This window comes from Echinops telfairi, unplaced genomic scaffold (assembly GCF_000313985.2).
Source record: "Echinops telfairi isolate 266 unplaced genomic scaffold, ASM31398v2 ScPeMD7_7469;HRSCAF=8507_1, whole genome shotgun sequence".
Lineage (NCBI taxonomy): Eukaryota > Metazoa > Chordata > Mammalia > Afrosoricida > Tenrecidae > Echinops > Echinops telfairi.
In genome coordinates, this window is record NW_022111373.1 from 48,238,740 (window position 1) to 48,248,499 (window position 9,760).

General features: G+C 36.4%; 1 protein-coding gene across 1 annotated transcript in view; it reads left to right on the forward strand.

The window, feature by feature from the left end:
* Window positions 1–1,673: 1,673 nt before the first annotated feature.
* The window catches only part of CHD1 (chromodomain helicase DNA binding protein 1), an 83,999-nt gene continuing 75,912 nt past the window's right edge, over window positions 1,674–9,760 (forward strand). Inside the window, exon 1 of the mRNA XM_030888925.2 lies at window positions 1,674–1,811. Coding sequence (XP_030744785.1) covers window positions 1,759–1,811 — 53 coding nt within the window. The 5' untranslated portion in view covers window positions 1,674–1,758. The remainder of the gene's footprint in view (window positions 1,812–9,760) is intronic.

Sequence of the window (9,760 nt, forward strand, 5' to 3'; positions counted from 1 at the left end):
TGCGGCGAGCCCTGGAGGGCGCGGGGCGGGTCTGCGGGAAGTTTGAGGCGGGAAGGGACCGGGAGGGGAGGCTTGGGAGCAGGCAAATGGGGCAGGGAGTGCGAGTAGGGGGGTCCGGAGGGAGGCTGGTGGGAGCGGAGCTGCGACGGGCCAGGGAGCGAAGAAGGAGGTTTCCAAGCCCCTTTCGAGTGCCACTTGGAAAACTTAGTAGCAAAGCAACTAGTAAAAGACAGTGTAGCAGAGAAGAGATGTAAGGATTTAGGGAGGAGTCATTGTTGGGACGTGTGAGAGGCTAGAAAGCTGCATGTGCTCGGAGCTTTAGAATTTAGAATTGTGAAAAAGCTTTCAGAAAGGGTTTAGAGAAGGGGGGATGAAGGCAAAAGGAAGTCCCAGTGTACTGGGAAAGCCATTTTGGGGGGAGGGAAAAAAAAGGAAAGGAACGAGCGAAAAGAGTGAACTTTCTTAAGAGACTTTCAGAAAGGCAATTGGTTAAAAGCACCAGTACTTCGATTTTTTTAAAGAGCTAATTACTAGTAAATTGCTCTGGATAGGGTTGGGGTTAACACTTAGCATTAGGAATAAATGCTGATTCGGATGATCACTTTCTAGAGAACCTGTCCTTGCAGAGTTTCCTGGACTGCTCATAGTCTCCAGAGATTTAAAATCCTACTCCTGGTGCAGAGTTTCCTATAATTGACTAGGTGGCAGCCTCTTTCCTTTTTTTTAAGTGGAATAGAAATTATCGTAGGAGGGACTTCTCTGCTGAAGTCGGAGGACCGCTCTACTCGCGGCTGCCTCGGTACTTTTCTGCCTGGGGAAGGATCTGACGTCTCCATCCCCCGCTTCTTCCTCTCCCTCCCCTGCCAGAGATCTCCTTTGTTTATTCGTGGATGGCCTACTTGTAGGGGGGGCTCTAGAGTGTTGTGCTGAAATCATGAAAGGTGGAACTGCGGTGTCGTGGTCCATTATTTCCACCCAAACTCCTCCTTACTTAAAGACACAGATGTTTACTGTATTGATCATCTGTTACCATCTTTCCCCTTCTCTAATTCGCTGAATCTGTACATGTCCAAAACTGGATGGGTACTGTGAAGTCTTATCAGTTTGTGTGGGAGCATGCTTATTTTGACTTGGACATTTTTGTGAAGATTATATGGTTTCCATTCTGTTCTCATGGGAGCATTTTCAAAACTTTCCCCTATGAGTACATGAAGTTTTTGGTGATATGAATTAGCACGCGATTAAAGATGATACCAACCCACCCCCTTCCCCATTTGCTTGACCAAGTCCATAAGATTATATTTTTAAATCGTATATATGCCTATCTCATAGTAACACTTTGCTTTATTAATCTATGTAAATAATATTACATAGTTTGCATCTAGTCCCTATAGATTTTATCAGTGTACAAATATTTTAATTTCTGTCAAAATTAAGTAGCAGTCTTCAAATTGTAGTAAGAGATCAGATACTCTTAATGGGACCCTAGCTATTTTAAGTAAAATGCATCACCTTTTCCTTACTATCTTTTGTTTAATTGGCCGTAGGTGGGTTTGTGCATGTTCTAAAAAAGGTAAGATATTTTTTCTGTAGGAAATGTTCTAACTCTTTTAACATATTTTCCTTAGGTAAATCAGCAGTCCTGAGGAATCTGAATGTTGAAGAATATTACTTGAATTTTGATACTCAAGCAGTCAGTATTTATATTCATCATATAAACTGAGGAGATTTATATTTTAAAACTTCTTTATATTTACAATGAATGGACACAGTGATGAAGAAAGTGTTAGAAACAGTAGTGGAGATTCAAGGTAAGCACTTTATTATGAAATTTTTATATGAGGAGTTCTGAAAACTTGTTTGATTAACTCTGCTTAGTTTTCCTCATAAGCACTGTTTTCACATTGTTCCTGTTAGCTATTGAAATAATAAAGGGTTTCTAATAGAACTATTGAAACTTTGTTGATAATGCAAATGTTGATGATTTTGAAAAATTAGGATGCACTAAGAAGAGTTTAAATAGAGAAACGAGAATGTTTGTTTTGTTTAAGTTAGCAATGAAACCTGCAAGTAAAAAAAAAGGCATTAAAATGTACTTGGTTGTTAAAGCTAGAGAACATTAGAAATTAGTCAAAGTGACCATGCTTCAAGTACTTAGTCGACAGTACTGTCTGTAATACTGGATCTATAGAACATTTCTGTCATTGAATGTACTTTTGTTAGCACTAATGGAGACATTTATCAAAGTGTCACTGCAACCCATTTAAAAATTTTCTCCTTTCAATTGGGAGCTATAAATGAACCAAGAGTTATTACTTGAACTATGTTTTTGCAAACAATATATGATTTATGGGTGGGAGCCATGTACACTAATGTGTTCAAAACTTTTCTAAATGGAAAAAAAAAGTAATTTTGTCCATAACTTCCAAATTTTGATTTACTTACATATTAATAAGCTATGTAGTTATATGCACTCAACAAATTTACAGATTAGGAATGTGGACTATGAAGTTAAAGTGCCCAGTTCTATGTCTTATTAGCTCTGAATTAAACTCTAAGTCTGGATTTTGCACCTACAGTATGAGGATTACAGCCTTTTTGGTCTGTGGAAAGTTAAGGGCAAATGTTGCAGATAACGACTTTAATTCGGTCGGGTTATAGTAAGCCCTCAATTTTTGCTTATAGTTAACATGTTTTATGTACCATGATAACACATAACTGATACATTAAATACACTGATGAAAGCATGGAATGTAGGAAACAAAGTTTGGTAGTTAGGAGGGTCTTTGAAAAAGTGCTTGTACAATTTCAATATTCATTCCCATGTTTTTCTACGTACATTTTAGTTTATCTGCTTTCATAAGCATATTGAGATAACAAGAACATCATGTATTTTCTTTAAAGAAAAAGTAAGAAACAGTTGTGAGAGCAGCATAGTTGAGACGAACCAATATTGGTTTAAGAGTTTAAAAAATCTGAACATCATTTATATGTTTAGTTAACATGACATGTTCTCTTAATGATTTTCTCAAGTGTAAAAGGAAAGAGGAAATGTTTAAAGCTATAGCATACCTTCTATTTACAAATTGTAACATTTCAGATGAGATTGACTAAAATTGATAGGCTGAATTAAAACACCATTGCATCCAGCTTTGCAAATCTTTATAGATACTTGACTTCAGTAGGCGAGTAGAGGAATCACTTGATTGTTCATTTTTTATTAATGAGCAATGAAATGGTACATAGATAGGACTATCTAGAAAAAATAGGCATCAAACTACTTAGAATAGAAAATTAGATTTTTTAGAATAAACTTACTGGAGTAGTGTGCAGAAAGATCACATAATATGGTCCTCACCTATTAGAGTAGCTTGTTATATATTTTGCTGTCTTCTACTCTGTCAAAAGCAATGGATCTGAGGCAGGGCAGGGAAGTCAATAAAGGGAATCTTTTACAATGAATATTCATTATAAACAGTTGCAAAATGTATTCAATTCTGTTACTTCTACTATTCTTACAAACTTCCTGAAAATGTGGTTGTCAGGTTACCTAGTCATTACTCTAACTGCCTTAGAGTTTGAAGTAGAGGCGTGCTTCCATTTTGCTTTCATTTTGTTTCTTATTGCTCTTTTGCTATGTGTTTCCTTTGTTCTAATGTCCTTATTACTAATCTTTAATCCTGGTCCTCTTTCAAAGCTTCCATAATAAGGCTGTACAGATAAGGGAAATTGTGCCTACTTAAAAGACTTAAGGAAGTGAACTTTATAGATCCAGGAATTTCCATGTTTAATTTTAAAAGTTACCATCACTTTTTGAGTGTTTATTGAGTGTAAAATGATGAGAGGAGAAATACATACAGCTTTTAAAATGGCAATACATTATAAATAGTCTATTAAAGAAAAGTTTGCTTTTCCTTCAAACTTTAAATCTATTTTTACTGAAGAACTTCCCACTCCACCATTTTTGTGTTTATGTGTGTAAGTTGACATGAAATTGAATTCAGGAAATTGTCATTTGGCAAGTTTAGTTTATGAAATTTCTTTTTCCCCCCTTGGTTCTCTCTGTGGAGACAGTTCTCGTTGACCATTAATGGAAATGAAGAATCAGATGTAGGAAAAATTTGTCTCTTACTATGCTGTGACTGATGACTTTAAATGTTATTACTAAGAAATGTGGGCCAGGATGCACCTGTATAACAGTTTCAGCACAACATAAAGTTTCACATAACTGAAGTTAGTTTTTTAAAGATATTCTTGTCAGAATTCAAAGAATGAATTTCCAGCTGTGTGGATTTGTGTTGTTACTTGTGACCAACTTTTTCAAATCCTGGTTAGACAATTTCCACTTCAAAATGATTTTGAATGATGATTTGCACCAGGAATAGACTTAAGGGTAAAGGTCAGAGATAAATGACCACATTTTGGATGATGGAAAGGTGCTTCATACTCAGCAGAATGTCTATGTGCATGTATATTAAAATCATTTTTAATTGAGTAAACTCTAGATAGTATGTGGTCAAATACTTCTTAGAGGCTGTGGGGAAATGGCGATTTGTCTAATAATACTAACTTTAGAGCTGGCAATGGGGCTTTGCTGGCCTAATAATGAGGTAGACATTTTTTTTTCAATTTTGCACTTTACAATATTAAAAATGCTTTATTATATTTAAAACATGCATATAGGTATTCAACTTTTTATTTACATAGTGGGATTCTGTGTTGTGCTTACATTTTCTTGTAGAAAATATTTAATGTTTCACATTTCATCAATTGATGATAACGTTTAAAACAATATTTTTGGGGAAGCAGTCATGTATAGTTAGTGAGGAAATATATTAGTGAGAATGTTTTAAATAAAAATCTTAAAAATTAACAGGCTTTAAAGATGTTTTGCTCCACCTGTTAAATAGAAGAAATACTGAGTCAAAGTTAAGATTGAACATAGGCCACATTTTCCACCATGCGTCTGTTAGTGTCCTGGTCAATGCTACTGTAGCACACCAGTTTGTGTAACATTGCACTTATGAAGAACTTTTCTTTAGGCAGTACCAATTATAGAGCAACCCCCAATTATAGTCTATTTAAATTCCAAGCACTTATACTAAAAATAGGAAAAGTCATAGGATTAAACCACTTGCTCTTAATTTTTGTGTGTGTGAGATACCATTAATTACAGGAAAAAATGAATACATCTCATTTTTTGTTAATTCCTATTCCTCAGTTAAGTATTTGCTTTTTTTCCTTTCCCTAGATGTTCTGGTCATAGTACACCCATTGGCATTGAGTTGATTCTTATGCATAGTGTCACTATAGGACAGGGGAGAACTGCTTATAGAGTTTCCAAGGCTATAAAGCAGACTGCCATCTTTTCGAGGCAGATTGTCACACACACACACCCTCTCTTTCATCTGAGCAGGTGGTAGGCTCCAACTGCCAACTCTTGGGTTAGCAGCCAGGCACTTAGGCAAACTGCACCACCAGGGCTCCTTCCTGTATATGCTGCATTTCTTTTGTTCTGACAATTCTGCAAACTATAAAGCTGGAAGTTTAGTAATAGGTATATGCTCCTCTAAAGTTTAGACAAATGATGACGGATAAGAGAACTACACATGGCTTTGAAAAACATTTTTTCCGTACACAGGTATGAAATAATACGTAAGCAAACACTAATGCATAGTTAGCTCTATATACTGCTTCAGTAGTTGCTTATTAAAGCAATGGTTCTCAACCTGTGGGTCACAACCCCTTTCGGGCTTGAACGACCTTTTCACAAGGGTCTCCTGGTTTATAACAATAGAAAAATTAAAAGTAGCAACGAAAATAATTTTATGGTTGGGGGGTCACCGTAACATGAGGAACTGTATTAAAGGGTTGCAGCATTAGGAAGGTTGAGAACCACTGTATCAGGTGAATATTGTTGGTACTAATTAGTATTTAAAAATTAAGAGTATTCATAGAATAGAGATAAGAGATGGCGAAATTTTTTTTTGTTTTTTACATTTTATTATAGAAATGTTAAAATACATAAAGCTGGCAGCTCTAGTTGTGACCCTTGAACTAGTAGCATTTGGTATCAGTGGGAGCTGGTTAGAAATGAAGAATCTTGGGCACTACCCCAAGGCTAGTGAATCAGAATCTTCATTTTAACAAAAATCACAGTGATTTTTATGCATATTAAATTTAGACCATGAGACTTAAAAAAGTTTATGGATAAATTCCTCTATCTTTTAATAACGTTTTTCCACAACCCTTTTGAAGCCCAGCACATATGTGAACATATGTGGAATGCCTCACCTACACTCATTCATCATCTTGCCATCCTTTGGATAGTGGTACACATGCTTTTAGATTCTGAAAACCCTTAGGAACAACCATGTCACAAAGAGTCAGGGTAGACATTCTGACAATAAGGGACCGTGTAGGACAGAACTGCCACATAAGATCACCAAGTATATCATCTTTATGACGACAGATGCCACATCTTTCTCCTGTAAAGTGCCTCTTCTATCCAAGCAACCAATCTAGATTAGAAGCCAAGCTCTTCACCATTTTGTTACCAGGGCTTGTTTTCATCACTTCAGAAATACTGATGGCAACTGGTGACTTTCTCAGGGACAGGCATGGGACACACAGTACACTTTGCTTTACGTGAATTATTGCAGTTCAGTCTCACAAACTAATGTGTTCAGGATGCAGGAACGTGGCCCCCACTTTCCAGATGAGGAAAGTAGACACAGCCATTTTTAAGAAGCATTTAATTTTGGCTAAATGCCAGGCTTTACTAAGATTTTATTGCTGTTTTCCTTTGGTGTCTTCTTTGCCCCAAAAGTCACAATGCGTCTTTGCAATGTTGGCTCTTCTTTCTTGATCTGCAAGATTTTCTAAGTTTTTCCTTACTTAAAAAAAAAAAAAAATCTTAATGATCCTTAGTTCCAGTAGGCAAATAATCTTATAGAATGCCCCCTCCTGCTCTTGTCTGGTGTTTTCCTGAGGACTAAATACTAATTACCGTATATACTTGAATATAAGCTAACCCAAATATCAGCCGAGGCACCTAATTTTTTGATTTTTTTCATTTTTAAATCATTTTATTGGGGGCTCATACAATTCATCGCAATTCATACATTCATCCATTGTGTCATGCACATTTGTACAGCACATCTGTACAATTGTTGCCATCTTCATTCTCAAAACATTTTCTTTGTAGTTGAGCCCTTGTTATCAACTCATTTTTCCCCTCCCTCCCCACCTCCCCTTACGGACCCTTGATAATTTATAAATTATTATTATTTTGTCATGTTTTACAGTGTCCGATGTCTCCCTTCATCAACTATTCTGTTGTCTGTCCCCCAGGGAGGGAGTTATATGTAGATCCTTGTGATCCGTTCTCCGTTGCTACCCCACCTTCCCTTTACCCTCCTAAGGCACCCAATTTACCACAAAACTGCATTAAAAATATGCTGAAAAACTCAGCTTTTACATGAGTATGTACAGTAGCTTTTGGCAAGTAGACCAAAGAGGTGAATTATGCTTCTTTTTACATTCTGTTGAAAAATAATCCCCACATTACATTGCTGCTGATGTTAACTAACCTTAATCACTTAATGATGCTTACATATGACTAGTTTCTCCTTTGTATAGGTAGTTATTTTCTCCTTTTACATTGTATTTTTTGGAAACAAGTGCTTAGTTAATATGGCCCACTCTCAATGGGTGTAGTTGGGAATATCTACATAGACTAAATAGAAGTCTTTCTTTCAATAAGGAGATAGGTATTTTTTCCTTTTTCCTCATTTACTCATACTTATATAAACATGGATTTATGAAAATGTACTTTGTATTTTACATTATAAGCTAGTGTGTTACTTTGTTGCTCAAATTCTAGTTTTGCTCATTGGAAGCTTAGTGTAAGATTGGTTCTATTTCCTTTATACTTGTGCCCATCCTTTTTGTTTTGTATACTTTTCTTTTTGGTACTACGAGATCCTCCATCTTTATTTTGTATTTTCCATTTCCCAGCCTCAGAATCAATCGTTTTTCTCAGGAGTCTTGCTTATCTTTTTAAAAATTTCGTAATTATTTTTTTCTATGTGCTTTTGGTGAGAGACAACATAAAAAATTAGTTACCCATTAAACAACTTCTATCCATATGCGAAGGAGCCCTGGTGTGTTTTGTTAGGCATTGTGTTGCTAAAACTTCAAGGCCAAGGGTTCAGACTCACCAATCACTGAGGAAAGTGAAACTGTCAGCTGTCTGCTCCTATAACGATTTACAGATTTGAAAACCTTCAATAGAATTATTAGGCATTGGAATCAACTCCATGACAGTGAGTCAGCTTATGCACATGTAAAGGAGCCCTGTTGTATTGAGGATACCAGTTGCAAAGTTGATGATTCAAATACAGCAGCTGCGCTGCGCAACCAAGATGAAGTTGTCTGTTCCCATAAAGATTTAGACTTAGAAATCCTGCTGGGAAGTTCTGCTGTCTTTAAAGGTCCCTTTGAGTTGGAATCAACTTGATGGGGGCATTTTGTTTTAGTTTTGGTTGAATGTGACATTGTTTTACTTCCAGTGTGTCAATGTTCTCCTTGTTTACATTCTGATTGTTCCATTTCAATCTAGCATCACTGCCCTTGTCTCCTCCCTAGGGTAGATGTCTGTTTAGTTTCATATAGTGGGCTTAAAAGAGAAAAAGTACAGTACTTACAGATGAACCCTGCTTACTTTTACTGGAAAATAGTATTAGAAACCAAGTTATGGAAGCAAGAGTATCTTAGTTCTTCCTTGCATCACTGTTTCTAGGCCTTTTCAGTGGACAGAACTAATACATATACTAAGCTATGAACACACATATGTATTTCCTTAGTTGATTCTGTATATACATCAAAGTAAACATGATGCTCCCAGTTCTAATCTAGTATTGATTTAGTTAACTGTGTAAAATGTCATCTTTAGGTCTGAGGGGTGCCTCGTCTAAGCCATGGCATTTTCAGTTATTTCGTGTGTATGTGACAGCTGTAAAATGGATATGGACGACCAAATTAAAGAGTCGGTGGAGAATATTGAATATTTCATATACTCGATGGAAGCAGTAACAAATTTGTTTTGGAAAAGCACAGCCAGAGTACCCTTTAGAAGCAAGGATGGTGAGATTTCATCTCATACTATAGATCTGTTATCAGGATGGATTGTCCCTGCAGAAGCGTATGATGCTTGGTGTAGCAGAGGGTCATTGAAACATAAGTCCCCCAATTGACTCCAAAAGTGGGCTCAAGCATAACAAAGATTATGAGGATGGTACAGGAGGAACAAACCGTTTTTCAGTCTGTTGTGCTATGGGGTTGCTGTGAGGCGGAACCAACTTGACAGCATTTAACAACTACAGCTACAGGGTTCATAGCTGTGACCGTTAGAAACTTCTCTCCCGCTATTCTGTGTCCACTTAATACTTTGCTCAACCTCAGTGTAAGAGAGAGATCAAAAAGTGTTTACAGTTCAGTTAGTTTATATATGTAAATTTATTTCGAACAAAATGTGTTTTAAACATTCCTACAATAAATGGATAGCTAAACTAGTTCTAAATAATTGCAGTTGTCTTAAGCTCATTGTGCCTTACAACAAAAAGATACTTTTTAAAAATCGTTTTATTAGGGGCTCATACAACTCTTTCACACTCCATACATACATCAATGTGTAAAGCACATTTGTACATTCATTGCCCTCATCATTCTCAAAACATTTGCTCTCCACTGGCATCAG